The sequence below is a fragment of the Columba livia genome, chromosome 8 (assembly GCF_036013475.1).
Source record: "Columba livia isolate bColLiv1 breed racing homer chromosome 8, bColLiv1.pat.W.v2, whole genome shotgun sequence".
Lineage (NCBI taxonomy): Eukaryota > Metazoa > Chordata > Aves > Columbiformes > Columbidae > Columba > Columba livia.
Genome location: NC_088609.1, coordinates 19,405,520 through 19,427,214, shown reverse-complemented (window position 1 = coordinate 19,427,214; position 21,695 = coordinate 19,405,520). Strand labels below are relative to the sequence as shown.

The 21,695-nt window shown below is 38.6% G+C and overlaps 1 protein-coding gene and 1 long non-coding RNA gene across 4 annotated transcripts in view; one reads left to right on the top strand and one right to left on the bottom strand.

Moving 5' to 3' along the window:
* NR5A2 (nuclear receptor subfamily 5 group A member 2) overlaps positions 1-21,695 on the bottom strand; it is a 90,812-nt gene that overhangs the window by 31,823 nt on the left and 37,294 nt on the right. For all 3 annotated transcript variants that reach the window (XM_065072441.1, XM_005498792.3, XM_021293899.2), the window contains one exon: positions 5,661-5,780. In XM_065072441.1, the coding sequence (XP_064928513.1) occupies positions 5,661-5,780 (120 nt within the window). The remainder of the gene's footprint in view (positions 1-5,660; positions 5,781-21,695) is intronic.
* The window catches only part of LOC135580118 (uncharacterized), a 28,185-nt gene continuing 6,585 nt past the window's right edge, over positions 96-21,695 (top strand). The window contains exons 1-3 of the long non-coding RNA XR_010474338.1: positions 96-286; positions 14,036-14,162; positions 14,566-18,691. This is a non-coding gene — a long non-coding RNA (uncharacterized LOC135580118). The remainder of the gene's footprint in view (positions 287-14,035; positions 14,163-14,565; positions 18,692-21,695) is intronic.

Here is a 21,695-nt window from a genome sequence, read left to right as displayed (position 1 = left end):
TATCTGCTGTTTTTGCCAGCTACTTTGTCGTCTTGTTTAAAGACACTCCTTCCTCCAGCACTCTTGTAACTTTTTGTGCAACAGAGATACTTCTGCAAGAGTGATCTTTCTTTGTGATCTTTCTTTTCTTTCTTTCTTTGAAAGTTCGGCTGCCTCTTGAGAACCTTTTCAGTGGCAAGGTGATGCATCCTTCAACTTGCAAGTCTGTTTCCTAGACAAACACATTCTCCAAAGGCCTAAGCAAATACAGCTACATTTGGGATAGCAGAAGCCTTCTTTGCAAGTGGTAAGTCTACCAGAGGTTACATTTCCATGGAGAAATCCCGAGGGTGTATGCATCACCACCTTTCAATAAGGTACAGCTGAAAGATCTACAAAGTATGCCATCCAGGGAGAGGTGCAAGCCACAAAATTCTGACCTAAATTGAAGTTAAATTTTGATTTGCTTTAAAGCACAACACTGTGAAGATCCTGGTTCTCTCTCACGCTCTTCTCTGGTGTTATGCTTTAGAACACAAATCCAGGTGGAAGGATGTATTTGTTTTACCAGTTTAACTGAATCAGTAGCTCCAACTATCTAAAAAAAAATCTGAGATTTAGGCAGGTTTTGCGATGGGCTTTTAGGTCCAAAAGGCTTTGACCAAACTCAGCAGAGGCAAGATTTTGCAACAGTGAGTAGTGTATAGGTATGAACAAAATGAGCAACTCGTGTCTGGATGGCTGAGGCTACAATTCATGTGTTGTGCGCTGACTGCTGCGTGATAATGCATGAAAAATTGTATTCTATACAGAGCTCTATTATCTACTTCATGTGTGCTGGATCTTGGAAGCTGGTAGTGTATTTGGTGTAGAAGATACAAAAGGAAAGTGCTCAAGTTGGAGGAATTAAAGTTCTATAATTAGAAATAGTCTCTTAAAATTACATGCCACATGGCAAGCCTACGAAACTTGGTGTGTGGAGAGCATATTGGCAATGATTTACAATTAACCACCACATTGCAAATCACTCCTTAGCTGTTTTCTATTATGAAATTTGGAGAGCTGTAAAATGCATTTGTGCTACTTTATTTCCTTTTGAAATGGTAATTGCTACTGCTGAGGGGCAGTACTTAGTGCAGAAAATGAAGTGTGCAGCATAGGGAGGAACTTGTTTCTGAGGAACTGCTGAGGAATTGTAATGATCTGAAGAAAGTGCCTTCTTGAAACATGCACACACAAAAGAGCTTCATTTATGAAATTCCAACCAAATAAATAACAAAATAAAATAAAACACAGCTTCTTTTTTCGTGCAAGGGCCAGTTCTTACTGCTTTGTTGCTGACTGCACTTTTTCCCTGTCAAAGTGGGAACAGTGGATTGACACTGGGTAAAACTCATAAGCCAATGGCTTCAGGGAAATGCAGATGTATGGAAATGTGATAGGAATACCCTAAGGTAACAGGCCAATGCATTTGAAAATTATCGAGTATGCTTCTAACTGCTTTGCTAGCCCATTTTAGATACGTAGTGTAGAACTGACAGTGGTACAGCCCTGGGGAGCTGGATGAAGTTTGGCTTTTGTGACTGAGGAACAGAGGCTGTGCAGCTAAAGTGGAGAAAGCAGGTATGTTCTAATTAAGTGGTAATAAGTTCCCCCCTTGCAGCTTCCCCCTTGATTGTGATTGCAAAAAGGACTGTGTTTATGAATAGCTTTTATGGTGGGATATATTAAGGAAAGCAAGGAGTGAGGCTTCTGAGGTCTTAAATTTGCTAATTTGTGACAATAATCATGATCTCTCTGGTAATAAAGTAGGCTATCTAGCTCAGGTCTTCAGTTTAAAGTTAATATCTTTGAAAGCCAGATGATTGACTGTAATTTGCTCATAGTGCTTTGCTAGTAGCAGTAAATAAAAACACCTACAGCACCTTTCATCAGAAGTGTCAGAGTGCTTTCCACACCTTAATCAATTAATGTTTATGAGATGGTGGCATGGTTATTTCCCTTTCTCTGCTGGAGGAACTGAAAGGATCAGAGCAGCAACCAGAAAGTATGTAGCATTTAATGCAGTAGCAAAGGCTCGTAATACCTGGGTCTAGTAGTGTGGCTTTCCAGAATTATTTTACAGTTAGTACACAGGAGACAGACACAGTTATAATTGTCCTTTCGTAAATACATTTGAACTAGCTTTCTGACTGAGTCGATGCTGCCAAGATGGTCAATCTTGGCACTTAGGAAGCAAAGCACGTGTGTTGGAACAGGTTGTCTAAAAAAGTGATTCGCAACTGAGCTACAATGCAAAAAGGCAGTATACAACAGCTGAAGCCAGGAATGGCTCTGAACAGGGTATTTAGAAGCACTGTCCAGGCATGTGGGGATGAAGTTAGAAAAGCCAGAGTTGAGACTTGCAAGGGATGTTAAATTGATAGTGGAGGAACAGGGAAATGTGGGACTGTGGCCGGATTTAGCTGGTGATTTGTTGGCAGCAAACACAGACCAGGCTGAGGTACTCGGTGCCACCTTTGCCTCAGCCTTTACTAACACAGTCTCCCAGGCTCTGTGCTTTGCAGCAGCGCTCGAGGAGAAGGAAGGTAACCAGCATCAGGTATAAGTCGAAAAATAATAAAGAGATTTGGACCAGAACTAAGGAAAAACTTTCAGTCCATGAAGATGGTCAGGTAATGGTTCTGGATGTGCAGGGAGGTTTAATCATTAAGTCATTTAAATAGATGATGTTTTAAAGTAAGTGCTTTTGAATGACAAATTGCATACAACTTGCATACTGGCACAGTAGTGGCATTTCTGCAATACCTCAGCTACCAGTGGTCTTTCCATGAGCACACATGCCACACACAGCCCAGCGAGAGCAGTGCAGCCCTTGCAGCTGTGCCCACTCCTGTAAGCAATCTGGCTTGTAATCTAGGATGATGGTGACCAGTGCTGAATGAAAACAGCACAATCCAGTGGCATTACATGTAGATTTCAGACTCTTTCTAGTTTCAAAAACAGCAGCCAGAGACTGTGTATTTACTTCAGGCCTTGTGTCTCCCCATTTCTCAAGGAGAATCCATGGTGCATACATAGACGTTCTCCAGCTCTTAGCAATGTGAAATGGAAAGGGGCTGACTGTAGTGTTCTTGTTTGGTATTCTCGTAATATGGCTCCTTGCTCTCCAAGCAGCCTAATTAGGTGCCAAGAGGAATGTACAGAAGATTATGGGAAACTCTGGGGGTGCTTGCACCAACTTCAAAGTGACAAACTTTGGCAGACAAAAGTGAAATTGAATTGAAAGGAGGATGTATTCAACCTCTTCGACAAAGCTGGAGCAAAAATGGATGCAATCAGTCTAATTTAGCCAGGTTTTAATTTAGTTGGAGACTATAGTTCTGCCTGAAAATATACAACTTCCAAAACCAAGGTGATGATTTGCAAAGCAGTACATTTAATAAGCATCCTGCTACCTGTTGTCCAACAGTGATGAAATGCTCAGCTTTGCCTTGAGATCATGGACAGCTAGGGTATTTTTGCAAGAAAAGATATAGTGGCTAATGAGGTAAGAATTATTCCTGTGGCAAATGGAGACAATAGCTAGAATTTAAGGATATTTAGATGTCTCTAATGATTTCAGTGGAACTTAGGCACTCTGTACCTTTAAAAACTAGCTAATCACATAACAAATGAGACACTAATTTAGCAGTTCTCTCAGGAACAGAAAATGTCAATATACTTATAGCTTTATAAACAAAAGAATACACAAGCACCCTGTGTGGTAAATAAAATAATTGCTAGTCCAATTGTCCATGTTTTGCAGATGATTAAATGGAACGGGGATCAGTCATTTTCTCAATAGTACCAATATAAATCAAGAGCCACGCAACTGATTTTTGCTTATGTAATTAGGGAGTACAACTTTATCTCAGTTAGGTTGGTGACTTTCCACAAAGGTGCGGGAGTTAGTTCCACAGCGAGATTTTGACTTTTCCCACTTATTTTCTTGGACAAGTGGATCATTTGTCCCTTTTACTGTACACCTTTTACTCATAAATGCAAAGAGTTATTTCTCCTTCAGATTCTCATAAACGTTGGTTCTTAGTGTTGAGAAATGGTGCAGTTTTAAAAATATGACTAAAGCTGTAAGCAGGTTCCACAACATGCAGGTACAAATGGTGTGTCTCAGAAAAAGAAGCTCTTCCCCATGTGTGTATATACTGAGACAGTTCAGTTTGCAGATACTTAAATACCTATGGGCAGTTGTTTGTTTTAATTTTAAACTAGGAACATATGTACAGGCACACCTCTCTTCTCTTTGATACTGTGATTATTATTTTTTTCCCCCCTGTTAAAACCAGAATAAGAATCTGTTGTGGTTTAACCCGGCAAGCAGCTAAACGCCACATACAGCCATTTGCTTATTCCCCTCCCCAGCAGGATGGGTGAGAGAATTGGGGGAAAAACTAGGAAACCTCGTAGGTTAAGATAAAGAGAGCTTAATAGGACAGAAAGGGAATTTAATAATAATAATAATAATAATAATAATAATAATAATAATAATAATAATGATAAAAGAATATATAGAACAAGTGATGCACAATGCAGTTGCTTACCACCCAGTGGTCAATGCTCAGCCTGTCCCTGAGCAGCAGTTTCCCCAGCCAGCTTCCCCCAAAATATATACTGAGTATGATGCCATATGGTATGGAATATCCCTTTGGGCAACCTGGGTCAGCTGTCCTGGCTGTGCCTCCTCCCAGCTTCTTGTGCACCTGGCACAGTATGAGAAGCTGAAAAGTCCTTGAGTACTTAGCAACTGAAACATCAGTGTATTATCAACATTATTCTCATTCTAAATCCAAACCACAGCACTCTGCCAGCTACTAGAAAGAAAACTAGCTCTATCCCAGCTGAAACCAAGACAGAATCTTAGGAATAAAGTTCTTGTTTTACTGTCAAGTTCTTCATGCTTTGGGAAGTATGAGGGAGACAAAAATTTATATTTCCTTTGGATTTTATTACAGTTTTCCTAACATTTGCCACATTATTGCTCTTATGTTTTGAGAGATCTGTGCATCTGAAACCTGAAGAAAATTAACCCTTGAAAAGCTGTGCAGAAACTGCGGGGTTCACACCCTGAGACAACTCCTGAGACAATACCTGCATTTATAGCCTATGGGCTGAATAATTTTCCCAGGGTTAGATGTCTCAGCTGCCCAGTTTGGCACACATGTGCATACTTCTCTAAAAGCAAGACATTTCTGAGGTAGTAGCTGCAGGTTCTCTAGGTTTCTGACCCAGCTAGTGATTCTTTTGAGTAAACCATGATTCTGAGGGGAGAATAAGCTATAATTGCTTAGACCTAAAGCATCAGGTTTGGGAGTGGTGTTGCTGTCAGGAACTATTTTAGCTCCAAGGAAACACAATTTCTTGAGAAACACTTCTCATTTGATATTTTTCAATCACTGAAGTATACAAGTATATTTGAGAAGCAAAATGCTTATGATTATATCTGCTTTTATAAGTTTAACTGTAATCAGCAGAGTAGGAACAGAGTGCACAAGTCATTTTATCTACATTACTTGTGGAGAATCTCTGAGAACACAGGAGTGCTTCTGACCTAGTTAAACTCCTGCAATTTTGAAAACAATTATTAAAAAGCCATCAATACTTGTCTGAGCCCACATACTCACTTGTTGCCCGGTAACCAGAAGGATGGAGCCTTCTTTACCGTGTACCACTTGCCGGTAAATGTGATCTAGAATTAAGAGTTCACTCCAGCAGTTCTGAAGCAGCTTCATTTGGTCATCAACCTGTAAAGCAAACACAAGTGTTGGTGGCATCACTCTGCGAGTCTTACATCACACTATGGAGTCAGTCCTTCTTCAAGCATCTGGTTAAAGTCATGAGAACAGAAATGCTGCAAAAAATTATTCCTCAAAAAAATTGCTATTCTCAGCTAAAAAAATAGGGCACTGCTGAAACCTTTATCTGTAAAATGTGTAAAATATTTACTACTGATTACATTCTAGGAAAGCAGAACTATGCCATTGTTATGCAAAGTAATGAATAGTATATTTAGAAAATGCTCAGGGAAATAGAACATTAGTTTTACCTGAAAAAAGAATAGCACAAATAGTGCTAATGTGAACTTTCTCATACTCCCCATCCTTGAACCTCAGCTTCGGGAAATAGTAAGTAATCTGCAAATTCAAGAGTGGTATTGCTGCAACAAGTTCAAGTCCCAGATAGGTCTTTGCAAAGGAAAAAGTGAAGAAAGAAATAACCACGCCCTCTAAGAATGGTTGTGGTACTATGAAAAAAGAAGAAAACTTCTTCATAAACAGAAGCTGAGCAGCTTCATCTGTCACTGGTAGAGTAAGCAAGGGCTGGGCACAAGGCAGGAGTGAGCAGCGAGACACATCACTGCTGCATTTGGTAATAAAAGGAACATAGGAGGCACTCAGCACAAGCAAACTACGTTAAGTTTTTGTGCCATGTTATTTGGGATGTACATACTATAGGACAACAAAGTATATCACTAAAGAGACTCCTGTGGCAACTGGATTACATTCAGTTTTATTCAATTTAAAGACTGTCAAATAATTAAGACTTCCGTGGAAATGGAAAAGAGTTCAGCACCAGTATCCTCTGGACCTGTGCTCTACTGAACTTTCTGATTTATTCTTAAAATCAAACAAAGTCTTTGACTTCAGATGTGTCCTGAAAGAGTTAAGAGATGCATACATTAGCTTTGCTACAATTGTCTGGTGCAGATGTGGTAATAGCCTGTAAGTAGTTAGAAAATATCTAAGAACCTGCACAGATAGCAATTGCTGAACAAATTAAAAATGCTATAAATTAGGAGAAGTAAAAAAGAAATTAGCAAAGAGAATCTTTAAAGTGGATAAATGCCTAGAATTTCTGAGGCGTGGAACTATAAAATTGTTTTTCAGGGGTTCTAATTTCAATTACTTTAGAACTAGATTCCATAATGCACAGGAAACTGCATTATAAGGAGCGATCTTGCATGAGCTGAATTGGGTAATGCAATAGATGTTCTCAAGTTTTATCAGCTATGACCTGATGAATTTTTGAACTTTATTCTTTCAAGCTTGTTTTTGGTTGTGTGGTAGAGAAGGAAATAATGTTTGTTACTAATAGATTTTTTATAGTGTCACTTGTGAGAGTTACCTAGTATTGTCTCCCTCTTTCCAGCCACTTGCCATATAGCTCAGACTTCAACATCTTAACATCTTAACTTCATTAGAAGTCTCTGTTTGCCTCCTTCCCTACTCCCCAATCACAGTCTTCTGGGACAGCTGTGCTTGTCCCAGTTCCTTCCCCTCAGGTAGCTGTCTCGAATTATCCCCTCTTGCTCGATTGTGCAACCAAATGAAATCAGGAGAGAGAAAGGGAGCAGATTAGCACAAAGCCACTGGGGAGAAAAGGGCCGAAGAACCTGTGTGCAGCAAATCCTGTTCTCTCACACAGCCTGCACTTGGACCCTTGGTTCTTCCTGTTGCCTGCTCCGTGGCTGCAGCAAGGAGCAGCATCTGTGCTGGGACACTGAACAGCTTGTTCCCTCCACTACTGCTTTTCCTAGAGGATTTTATATATATATATATATATTATTTTTTATTGGGGGGGGGGGTTATTATTTTTATTTTTATCCCCTTCTCTTTGCTCTTTAAAAAAAAAAAAAAAAGAAGAAAAAAGAACAAGGAAAACTATATCCAAATATTTGCACCAAAATAATATCTCAAGGTTGCAACCACTGCAGAATTAGTTAATGCTTGTATTAAGATTGTCTTTCCTATTCTTACTTTATCTTTAATCTCATTTGTGTTGTAACAGATACTAACACATAGACACAAAGGGCTGAATTTTGAATTTTGCAAACACTCTTGGTTCTGATATTTCTGATGTTTTGCATGCTTTAGCTTTCCAGTATCAAGAACAATCTTTTATCACAGTTGCTGTTCTGCCAACTGTCACAGTTAAGACGTGTATGCTCAGGTAACCCCTGTGAGCTGCATATCCATTGGCAATGTAGAGGAAAGAAAGAGGTGTGGACTCTGTAGATGGATATATTGCTGAGCCAAAGTAAAGCTACTGCTATCACAAACTCAGCCTTGCTCTGTCCCTATGCTGTCTGTGCCCAGGATAATTCATTTCTGTTCAGATCACAGAGCAAGGCTGACTCTGTATTAAAGTTCTCTTCCTCTGCCCACAACATGTATTTGACAACAAAACTATTTCAGCCAAGTGACTTGTTAGCTCAAGAGAGGACAGTAAATTACCACATTGATACACTGCCTACCAAAACTTGGGCCAGGTTTAGAATAAGGCATTGTTTGAAGAAAATGTTTGAAATTTACAGATTCTAGTACTCTTGCTTTTTATACGAAACTATTTTGTGATTGTTTTCTCCTCTGTACAACAAGGTGTTACAAAAATCAAATAAATCATGCTAACATGATAATTTCATCCAAAATTAGCATTTCACACAAAGCTATCACAGCTTACATCTGAATTAAACTGTGAGACAGTTTAAAATTCAGCATCCATGTCATAACAACTAATAGCTGAATAAGAGGTCAAGCATTTGATTACATTATAAATGACATATTTCCAGCTAATCCATCTGTCTCAGCCACAGGCTTTTAAAAACAAACTACACTTTACAGGTCTGGCTTTCTGAAGGTCCCAACAGCAGCTAGCCGGCAATCAAAGCTTACCTCCCAAGCTCTATCATATCATTACCGAGCCAGTGCTGTGAGAACAGTATGAGATGGCAAAATTACACACACAAAAATGTTTTGCACTTAGTCTGTTCCTGCTGTTCAGCGAGACTCATAAAACTAGCAACAATGAACATCTGCTAGTGGTTCACAAAATCTGCTCCTCCTTATTCACCGTAATTTAACCAGTGAAAGCCTATAAAATGGATAGCATAAAAAGCACAACACACATCCAAAACAGAGTATTGGCTTCAGAAGACTGTTAGATCCAGCTGGTTTTGCAATTTTATGAAAGGTGGCAGGGCAGCAGAATGTCTCCCAGTTTGCACTAGGAAGAAACAGAGATGACTTTAAGGAGGGTCATGGATTACTGAAATGCAGGGCAAGTGATCAATCCCAGTCTACTTCTGAAAGGCACCTAGATGAGGAAAACCACATACTTTGTCTCTGTTAATGCATATGAAATGAAAAATAGAAAACAATATAGATGTCATTGAACAAAACCAGTAACACATCACTTCTTATGTTAGAATGAGCTGGTGAATTTTATGATGTGTGTAGTTTCAGCCAGAACACAAACACCTTTGTGTTTCTGTGGCACATCAGTAAATGAGTTGCAGAAGCATATTATCTAGCAAAATAAAAAAATCAGCCGTTTGCCAAAACAAGTATGTGCCTTAACCTGATCCTGAAGGCAGAGAGGCTTAAGTTTTAGTGGCGGAAGGTGAGAGTGAGTTCTGAGGAAGGTCCTCTGCAGAAAAAGTACCTTGTGGACTTCAGTCTTATGAGTCTAAAGCCAAAGCATGCTAGTCCACCACTAACAGGGTGAGCAGGAGAAAAGATAAGGTTCTTCCACCAAGATAACTTAGCTACAGACTGGGACTTTCCTATAATCAGCATCATTTTCAATCATGGTATATGTTGAACTAGAAACAAGCTAATAAACTTTTACTACTGGCTAAACTTTGAGGTTTTTCAGTTTGTTGAGATCTTTAAGAGTAAAATCAATGTTTTAACAACAGCAAGAAAAAAAGTGTACTTTGTCCCAGCTACTAGGAATGCCTACAAATAAAAATTGAACGTCGTACAGCCTGGCTGCTGAAGAACACTCCCCAAATTTGCTGCTGCTTCCTGCCATAACAGAACATTGACACGAGGATAACATAACCCATGTCTTACCTAAGCAAGTTGTCAAATGAGATACCCATTTTACAGCTATCCAGCCTTGAGCAAAAGTGTGAGTGAATACTGGGCCCAAATGGTTAAATTTAGGTCCTCTCTGGCCAGTGGCATCCAGATGAAGACACGACAGTAGGGAGAGCATAACTGGGAATTGTTGCTGAAGAAATGGCTTTTAAGAAAAGATGTGGAGGAAGCTAAGGGAGGCATTTGATGCAAAAGAAATAGATCATTTCCAGCACACAGGGTGGCACGAAAGAGTAATAACATTATGAGTATGAAAGGAGTAAAACATCATACTGGTAAAACTGCTGCTAAGTGACAAGGGAAGCGAAGAGAGAGCTTATGAGGAGGCTTTGAAGGAGAGGAACGGGGAGGCAGTGCGAGGAGAGAAGACATAAGGAAGCTGGATTTCAGAGAAAACCTTGAAGGTGAGGATTATGAGATTGCATTAAAGAGTTTGTGTCAAAGTAAGTGTCGCTGCTGGGGCAGAGAAGGAGCAAGTACTTTATGTCAGAGATGGTGATTGTTGCCAGCACAGACAGGAGGTGGAACTGGGCATGTGCATTGTCTGCTTTCGAACAGCTGGGATACAGGGATAGTTTTCTGATAGCATTAATACATGGAAACAGGTAAATTCTATTTCCTGTACCAAAATCCAATTTAACTGTGCTTACAGTGAGGACAAGGAAGCACGTCAAAATTTGCAGTCATCCATAACTTTGTATCTCATGCTGATTGGACTACTTGTAGCATATTCCCCAAATCATAAGCTGGAAAACAAACGTTTGCTGCCACAACCACCCAGCACCGTCCCACTGTGCTGCGTACTAAGTGCTGTGTTAGCCACAATAAACTAATGTAAGACTATAACTTGCTATGCAAAAAGGGTTTCCCAGCATCTGGAGGGCTGATAGGTGAAGAGTCAGACATGGTGAATGAGACACTGTGCAGTGAGTTTGCCCATGTAATATTCACTGGCATATTTTGTGTGCAGCCAGATGGCCAGAATGCAATACACTCTATTCTGATAAGGTTTTAAGATTTTGCCTCTCTCATATATGGAAACGTATCTTCAGTGACCTCATGGTAGAAATGTGCACAGTATCAGTATTAATTGACAATATTTCAGTATTGTGATCTCTCTGAAAGAAACCTTTAGTGTGCCGTCTCCCTGTGCCCCACCCAGGAGGGAATCACTACTTGCAGAGCCTATTTGCCACAGCAGTAGGGAAGGGCTGGCTGCAGCCTGTGCACTCCCCTTGCTGTCCCAGCCATTGGCCACCCCAGTTCTTCCCAGCAAAGCACCAGAGCTGAACTGGTGTATGGCTGGGTCAGGAGGAATTCATGTGTCTCAGGATAGGAATGGATGCAGGTGACTCACAGTGCAGTAGGAGAGTCTATGCCCCAAGCATGGAAGAGTCCCTGTGCTCCCTACACTAGTTTACTCTGCAGTTTCACTAGAAAATAGTGTTCCTCATTTAGAAAAATTAAAAAATCAGGTTTGTGAAAAGAGAGATACAGAGACTTGTCCGCCCACCTCAAGTCCATTCAGCCCCTTTCCTGAGGGTGACCATGGAGCCTGATGGAGCTGTGACACTTCTTTGTGTCCGCTGTGAAATATTCACATCTGTATATTGCTCATCTGCACAGTGAACTTTGTTAAATATCTGAATACAGGTTTGAACACAGAATTCACTGGTGGCACACCTGAGTTCCTCCACTGCCAGCTGGAATCATAAGGTGACTTTAAATCACTTTTCTGAGTTCTCCACTAACAAGGATTAGAAAACAAGCATGCATGAGCATACATTTAGACGTAACTATTAGTTCACATGGTTCATCTAATACAATATAATGCAAGCCACATAAGATATTTCCAAGAGTGGAAGAAACAGGCTCTGAATTTGAAGTTCTAATCCTGAGCACTGTGGTGAATACACAGGCTCTTGGTGGGAGAAAAAGCTGGGCTGGGTGTTGGGGGTATCACATTTGTCTGCCAAACCCTGGACTCCCACTCAGCTGGGCCCTGAGCTTTTGGTGTGGGACTTGGTGGAAGTTTGTCAGGCTCGCTGAAAGCTCTGTTGACACTGCAATACACAATCGCTGTTATCAATTGTAGTTAAAGGAAGGACTTATCTCAGAAATTTTGGTTACTCATCTGAAAAACTATTTGTGCTGATGTTTTAGATGAGGAAGGCTAGTGTGACACAAGAGTGGTATTGTTGTAGAGTGTATGCTTCCCACAGCACAGAATGTTAATCATTATAAACTTTTGTTTTCTCTGAAGAACATAGAAATTGCCAAACAGTAAAATGAAGAATAATGTGTATGCTTTGCTGAAATGCACCTTAATCTTATCAAAACCACACTGTGTCTTTCTCTTTGGAAAGTGTTTCACAATATTTAGCATACTGTAACCAACAACTGCGGATTTATTAAGAAATTTCTTCTGAAGAGGTGTTTTCAGCCAGCACTTGATGAATTACTTGTTAAAAGTTTTGGGGTCATGTGTTTTTTGTGTTGCTCTGAGTTAAATATTTTCCTTACAATTATTGCTGCAGATTCAGTTAAAGAGTGCACTCACCTTTTACCCAGTCTACACCTCCCTTTCTGACAAGTTGGAGAATCTTTTTTCATCTCTTTTCATTTGCATCAACTTCCACTATAGCTTTAGGCTTTTCTGCTACTAAAAATCTAAAAGGGTGTCTAATGACTAAAAAAAATCCCGCGATGATTCAAATTTATGTGATAAAACTGTGTTGGATTCAACTGAATTGTTTTTACTTATGTTTTTAAAAGGGAAGGCTGATATAGAAATAACATGAAGTATTCATCTCATAGTGCCACTTTTAAATTCTACGGCCATTGAATAACCATTTCTTTGTGAATATGAAGTGATTAAACATCTGTCTGAATTATTCAGCCTGAAGCACACTGGTTCAAGGGATGGTTGAACTTTCTTTCAGCTGTAGTTAGGAGATCACTCACAAGTCATTGCAGACATATAGCTCGAGTTGTTACTCCATTTTCTTATGCTGTAGTGAAGCAAATCGCCCCAAATCAAAGTTTTATAAGACAAGTGCACTCCAGAGGCTAATTTTCACTCCTGAATGCATGCATGGTTTCCAAATCGTTACATATGTAGAATAGGATTTGGACTCTCCAGATGGGTTGCTGCTAACAGTGGGAAACCTCCTGTGCAAGGTTGCTGTCACAAGGCAGCACGTAACAGCCAATGTGGTTTTAAAAGGAAATGCACATAACTTTCAGAATCAGTGAATGCCCTAATAAAATCTGATTACTGCTTATAACCTCAGTAATAAAATGCTACAAAGTTCAAGAAAGAATGATTTAATATTAACTATGATTGTTCCAGCTCTCTACTCGAAACCTGCGTGTTATATAAAATTTCGAAGTAAAAGCAGGGAGGGATCTTTACAACCCCATGTAGGGTTAGAAGACTGTCATGTTGCCATCTAGCTCTAGAGTGAAGTGAGTATAAAATCAGTCCAAATCTGGTAACATTTTACGTTTTTTCGTTATTTAAAGATGAAATACAATATAGAAACACTTCAGTGTGTGCCTTTTCCTGCTCCTTTACGGCATGTAAAGAGACCACCATAAAGGTGCAAATAAACTTGGTGTGTGCAGTGTGGGGGGTGTGTGCACACTGAAAGACAGGCCAATATGCTCACTCTTTATTCAACAGCAGGCAAGAGAGAAGGACTAAAATGTTTCATTAACTCCCTGCTCTCAAAGCCATTAATATTTGGAATATCAAGCCACTTTTCAGCTTTTTTAGAGAAAACAGACAAGGAATTTATAGCACAAAGCAACACTACACCTTTGAAAATCCCCGTGTTTTTACCATTGCAAAATGTGAAGTGGTGTGTGGTGCCCATGCTCTGAATGGCACATGGTGTCTCCTGCTTAGCCAATGCACATGTGGAAAGCGATGGCTTTGTAAGCACTTCTGCCCTCACCTGCCCCTGGACAGCTGTGTGCGAGATCACCATGAGAGGGGATCAAAGCAGCAGTGACTAGCCTTTTTCCAGTTTCTGTGCTAACCTTCCATTGAGTCAAAATACCTAAATAAAAAGCAGCCTTGACCATCAGCTCAAACTCCTCCCGTTCTCTTACAGGAATATAATTGGAGGTGCGTGAGTCTAGGGGCCTCAGATTGCAGAAGGGACTACGGGCAAGCAGCAGACCTTCTCTTCTGGATCTTTGGACTTCATTTAGAGAGTACTCCTCTCTATTAAGGAGAAGGTAAACAACAAATTTCAGTTCTTCAAATATTAGATGAAAGGGTTGTTACAATAAACTCTGTGTGTGCATATATATATTATAGAGTGCATCAGATGCAACATATAACGCTCCTATTTTTTCCCTCCTTTTCCTAATAATTATCTCTGCAAAAACTGTATGAAAATGACTTAGTATTTCACAGTCAGCATTATTTCTGATGAATTATGAATGTGTTTTTCTTGGGTTCTTTTTTTAGGTGTGATGTGTTTTGTGTGGGTTTTGTTTTTTTTTTTTTTTTTAACTGAAAATAAGAAATGGATTTCTTTTTAGTCCTAACTGAATATTTTGCTTACAATGCAGTGTTTCTTCCCTGTCAAAGCAAATGCAAAGATAAGCAAAGAGAAAAATAAATTCCTCTTCTCAGTATCTGTTTCACAGGGTGAAGAAGGAGGTGCCTTCCTCAACACTGGACCCATAGAACTGACTTTCAAAATCCTACTCCTGTGAGTATCTCTACTGATGTTAGTACAGCCTAGGTTTATGCATAGTTGGGTCTAGAATTTTTTTTTAGAAATCAGATAATACTGTGTAGCTTAGGTAGCAAATTTGGTACTAAAGCTGTTTTGTTCCCCTGAATTACTCTAGAAATACACCTGTTTTCTTCTGGTGTCAACAAACTAACTGCAAAAATGTGCTGGGCCATATTCTTCACTTGCACGAACATAAGTCCTTTGACTTCCACATAAACAAAAACAGACTTAGGCCCACTTGATTCATCATTAGCCTTGCGGGTCTGATCTGCTTTTTAGGATGCACAACTATGTCTTCTGGGGAATCAGAAGACTGACTCTACTAAATTTTATGGTACTGGTGGTTAATTTATTCCTAATATATTGAATCAGCAGTTTCACTCTATTGTACAGTGGCCTTTGATTAAAGTCTTTGTGGTCTTCTCCAAGTCACACATATTTTAGTGTTATCTGAAAGGATTTCTAATATGTAATGCTTCTTTCCTGTTTGGTGATTTATTGGATAAATTATGATTTCATTTTCCTTACAGCTACCCCATTTTTCCAGCTGACACTTAGAATAAGAGTCTATAGGCAAACTTCACCTCCTACATTAGCTCTCATTTGTAAAATTTCTTAGAAAACAGCAACATCGAATTTTGACAGAGGTCAGTACAACACAGAGGGGTGGATTGTCCATATTAAAGACAAAGTCCTAGTAAGAACTAAATTTATTTTCTGCAAAATAAATATTCTATTAAAACCAAATCAACTAAGTATAATATGGAAAATATTTTTAACTTGTGACACAAGAGACATGCTAATTTCAGAAAGACTCTTTAATGTGGTAACACGCAGGCAATCTCTCAACACACTTAGGGTCTCGTTCTTTCAAGTGCTGTGTGCCCTAAACACTGGTTTTTTGCATGCATTAACACAAGAGTTACTTAAATTTGCTCTTGTTTAAGTTATACTTTTAACAAGCTTGATGTTTATTTCCAATACAGCAGTTCAAAGGGCTGTGGAGTATGTGGAGTAGTATAACCTTACTCTTTTAACGGATGACACCTATAAAGGTTGGTTTGTGTACGCAGCGTTGGACTGTATTCACAGTTATAGCAATGGGAATAAGCAAATAATCCTCTGATGTCATGACTAAAAAGGAGTTATTTTAACATAACAGCAGTGTAAATGGGAGAAAATCAATTTTCCAGGTAAGTGGTCGTGATATCCAGGGTTGGCCACTGATAAACCACACAAAGCTTATAATACATTGGATGTTCCATACCATTTCGAGTTATCATCAAATCAGCAATTTTATATTTTAAATGTTCTTTATCTTTGGATGGCACAGCATTTCAGTCTTTTTCAGGAATTAAAATATGTTGGTTTATGTTTTACTTTTCATAGTCCCCTTAATACGTTTGACAAATATGTAAGTGTATAAGGGCAGTTATTTCCTTCTGCCCATAGCTGAATCATGGAAACATATGGATCTGAAGTCTCAAGACTGGGAGCTGTAGTGTGCTAAACAGGATAGAAAGTCACCTGTAATACACCTTTGACACTAGAGGCTGGTGTTATAGTAAAATACTGCATGTGCCATGCATATGGACTCTACTATGTTTTCTTCTATTTTGTAACAGAACATCCACAAAAAGCCACAGCAAAGCAGTAAGAAATAAAGAGGAAAATGACTTAATGATAAGGAAGAAAGTGAAAGAAAATTCAGCGTTATGAAGAGGGCTTGTCATGTATTAAACCAGTATCCATCTGACTTGATAGAAAAAGTTGCTTAAAATCACCGCCAAAGGAAGCTGAAGTCATACAAGAAGGTTGTGAAGAAGCAGCGAGAACAAGTCATGCATGATCCAATGAGTTCCTGTACATGGGGATGATCCAAAAGGCTTAGTACTTCTCTTTACATCTTAAAAGCACTGCAGGAGGCTCTTGGCATGCAGGTACTACCATCTAGCTAAATCCTTACATCTATGAACATCATCTTCAAAAAAATAGCTCCTTTCTCAACAAAGTCAAGTGTAAAAGAGCAGAGAGTGCCATGCTATTAAAAACCACAGGAAGTGCTGATTGAGTGAATGTTTAAGGAATAGGCAAGTGTGTACTAAAATGTTTTTTCCATTTATCCTTTAGTTTGGCTTTGTTTCATTTATTCCCACTTCCTGTTTCCTGTATTTTAATTCGGAAATCTCTGAAGTATCATTAAAATAAGGTTGTCACAATGCCACCCACGTCCCGTGCAGTCATTAGTACTGCAGTTAGGATTAATGTTAATGTTTAAAAATATCCTTGAAGAAACACTTTTTATTTAGCCTGCTTGTTATATTGGTGAGAGGAACTTTTGTAGTACAAAACACAGAATGAGCAGGAACCTTACAGGTAAAAACGACTGGATCGTGACACAGATCAGCCAGGCTCTGGCTCTTTCTGCTGTCACAGCTGGACACAGGTATCAGAATTCTGAGTCTCTAAATTGAGTTCCTGTATGAAATAGAAGATTAGTTGTGTGTTTGGAAAAAAAGGGAGACAGTCTGTGCATCTACTTTATTAGGTCTTTCTTAGCTCATTTCTGAATGACAGCAGGGCTGATGAACAACAGAATGAGGTTTCTCTGGTTACCTCCTGTTCGCCCACGAGTGCACCACACACCCCGCAACTGTGTGAGCCACGTTTTAACCAGAATGGCACAAACTCAGCCAATGGACAAGAGCTTGTAATAAAATGGCCACATTTTCTTCAAAAGATTATTTTTTGCATAGTTTGTGTTCAAGTGTCTGGCAATCTACTACTCATCTAGGTCTGAGAACCATTACTTTGGTTTAATGTGAGTTTTATTTTTTAAGATTTACTGTGACTAAAATACTAATTTTATACCCAAATGTAAGAAGATGTATTGATTAATCCAAAATTTATCCCAGATTTATTGGAGTAAAGTGTATTGTGACTGTGCCTTTAAGTTTTTCTGATATGTATTAGAATTTTTTTTTAATATGGCTACAGTAGTCTATACCAGGGCAATTTTCCTGGTACAAGAAATAGCCTGAATGATTTGGAAGTATAAATGAATGCAAGATTATACAAATCTTCAGCGTAATTTCACTGAAAGGTAATGGATTGAATTCTCTCTTTGGCTGTCTTTTTTTTTAACTAATCTGCCTGAGGGTCTGTTTCTTTTAGAATATAAGGTCCTTAGGGAAGGGACTGCCTATTACTATGTGTTTGTGCAGTACCTGGTTATGTTACCAAAAATCTAATAGTAGAAAATGGTTGCCTGACTGCATGTAGCATACATGGACACTTCTCTGTAAATAAAATTGTCTTTCAATTTAAGCTGCCAGCCCCCAAAAGAAACCGAGAATGTCCAATTAAATAATACAACAAGATGTTATATGTGAAGCACACTGTCTCCTTACATAAATATAGGCATCAGCTTCCCAACACCATGAGAATATTTTGCTCAATATTTTTTGTACTGAGGCATAACTGTATAACCTGACAACTTATGTAACAGCATCCTAGGTATGGTGTAGTACATTATCCTGAGATTGGATGGTAGAAATTATTTAATGATTTAATTATTATTTAAAGTGTTTTTGAGACTGAATCTACAGTACATATGCAGACAGAAATATAAAAGTGCTTGGGCTTCAACAGAAGACTTCAAGGAGCTAGTCCTTAGCTTTATTGCTTTGTATCTGTGAAGGCTCTGATAATGCACACGTTTTTTAAGTACAACCTAACATAAGCCAACTTCTAAATTCAGCTTCTGGCGACAGCTCCTTTTATATTTTCTCTTGCATGAGCACACACAGCACCAAAATGCAATCTACTGTGTCAAATATATGCATTTTGCAAATATATGGCTGTGTGATAAATGGAGTCAAATCTGGGTTTTTTAGATTACTTTTAACAACTGAGAAATGTGTATAGTTTATTTTTTAGCTCACGTGTTGCTTGCAAGTTGCCTCTTTCCACAGTGCAGTGTGCTATGAAGTTCCCTGAGAAGTCTGAACTAGATTCACCGTGAGTACTTATCCAGAATATGCAATTAAAATGTAATTCATTTCTAGATATCATCAATATTCTGTCATTGCATAAGGGGAATGGACTAGATGACCCATGAAGTCTATTTCTACCCTCCTATCTATTACAATTACCTTATATTAGTAAAATTGCTTTTTAAGGTCACTTATGTGGTGGTTTCCTTTACACAAATATTTGGTACATTGCCTGTTCATGTGTATTTATTCATGCTCTGCTTAGAGTAGATTCAGTACGGGAAGAACATCAAATAAAGCAAAACCCTGATATTTTGTTGTAAATAATTCATAAAGCAATGTTATGACCCTTATTCCCTGTGAGGAATCCACATAATGAGCCACCCAAATGAAGCAGCGAAAACATCCACTTCCCCTGCCATGGGTGTGCCCTGACAGTCTCCTCAGGGTCAGAAACCCATCAATCTCTTTTCACACATGAGCTAATCAATTCAAAGAGGGAAGTGCCAATGAGCTATTAGATCAATATGGTGAAGTATGGAGATTGATCTTATCCCAGAGCGACTGCATTAACAGACTCGTCAGTGTGACCTCTGCCCTGCAGCGCACATTATACAGGATTGCAAGTCTGATATCTGAATGAAGACCTCAGGTCATTGCTTTTAATAATCTGCTTTGCTGAAAGAATTAAAAGTAAATCTGTAAAGGGATGAATAATGAAAATATGAAGTGCTTTCTTCTCCTCTAGTCTTGGAACGCTTGCAGAAATCGTGCCAGCTTTTCACAGCAACCAACAACAATCGGCTGTCTCGCACAGACACCTGCTCAGCCGTGCCTGGCTATTGGCATTTGAGATAACACGTATAATACAATCAGTTATATTTTGCTCTCTTGCACAAAAATTAATTAAATAAACCAAATACAAAACAATAAAAGGACTAGCTGTGTCAAAATCCAGTAAAGTCTTAGGTGAATTATTCCAATTGGTTTACCTGAACTGCCAGAGTGAGAGCTATACTGGAGTCCTGCTGGTCTGAATTATTTAGCTGGTGTAAGTGGGATGGGAGTCACTGCCACTGCTGTGGAAGTTGCTCATGATGCTGCCCTGCCCTGGGCAGCCTCCTCCCAGTGCCTGCGTCAGCTCAAGGGCCAGCCTTGCTGTGTTCTTGTTGAGGCCCAAAGCCTGTGACTTCAGGGGAATTGATCTGATCAGAGAAGCTTCACAATATTTAGGAACATCCTATGACACTTTCCTGTTCCTTAATCGGCCTGTGGTGGTGAGTGTCGTGAACTTTACAGGAAGTCTGTACATGAAGGAACTGCAAGTAATACCAAAAGCAACTGTTTCAGGCCTCTCATTTTAAAGACTAATCTTTGTGATACATAGTTTCAGAGATGCTGAAAAAACATACACGTTGTTTCAGAGCATGATACTAATATTGTTAATATTTTTAAAACCCTGAATAATCTCATTTCAATGAAATATTTATGTATATAGCTCATTTTAATACTGTATTTTTATTATACAAACATTTTTATTGTTCATCGTATAATTGAATCAATGAATTAGAAGAAGGTTACTAAAAAAGGATGAATGAATTTTTAATGAAATGGAATGATATAACTTCTGTTAGTCACTGAGAGTAATGGTAAGCCTATCAGGTTTATACAGATAAGAGCTTTGTGAGTTTATCTGAAAGCCCACATAATGGCTCTCCTTTAGCTCTAACCTAGAAAACCAGACTTAGCAATCCTATTCAGGGTTTTAATTAGTTGTTTATGTGTATGATCTCTCTTCCACCTTGTGATCAGATCACCTATCGAATCATGAAACTATTAATCTGTTTAGCAGATACGTCTACTTCCAGTTGTAAAACACTTTTTGAAAACAAGGCGCTTTAAAAGTCTAAATGGAAGAACTGAAAGAGCCTTGCAATGCCACTGGGAAAAGTTTCTGAACTCCTAGGCTAATAGACAGGAGAACTGATGAAAACTTTTAATGTTAATAGTGAGAATGCAGATGTTTCAATGCTTGCACAGCTCGAATCAGTAATTAGTCCACCAGCCTAAATGATAAAGACTTTACAGGTAGAAACTGCTGTGCTTAAAAATATCCCAATATAAAATCCTTATATTAGTACAACACTGATTGAAGTTTTAGCACTGCATAAAATGTTATATAGAAAATTAAAACAGCAGTTGAAAACTTGGCTCTGAATCCTACACAGATATTTTGTTCTTTGCAACGTAACATTTTTCTGTTATTTTGCAATGGATATAAAAACAGATAATGAAGTTTTATATTAACACAAGAAATATGTATTTTTGAGGAGGGACTTTATATTGACACCCTTAGAAATGTATTTGCATTTTTCAAAGGGAGGTATATTATCAACATTCTTTTAAAGAGAAAGATTCTAATATTTCTTCTGTCTTTAAGTCGAAACTGAGAGTGTATACATAATACATACATGTTTATGGTACACAAGATGCTATAGTATTGCTCAAGGACTTGAGTGAATTTTATGAGACCACATAATTCTTAGTGGTGAACCACAATTTATTTAAATCATACCACCAAAATGGACATACATTTTTTCTACCACTATGATGTAGTTTTTACATCATGTTCTTTCCAAACAAACTCAAAAGCTGTTCTATAGTAGAAGGGGTTTAGATTTAAAAAGGTTTTAGAATTCTGATATTATATTAGTATCTTTCCACTTATAAAGCAAGGAACGTAGTCCGCTTCCCGTAGTACTGGCCTCAGAAGGACTTCGATTCAGGAAAGCACTTTACACATTTATTGAAGCTTTCGTCCTGGTCTCACTGATGGGAAGCAGACGCTTATATGTTTTCACTAAAATGAAGGTGATTCTTCTGAACAGCGGCAAGGAAAAGTAAACTTACAGTGTATACAGAACTAAAATACCTTTTCCATTAAGAATTATGATAATAATATATTTTCTAAATTCAGTGCTTCATACTCAACAAGTGCTACAAGTAAATGCTGCCTCCCAATGGAAATG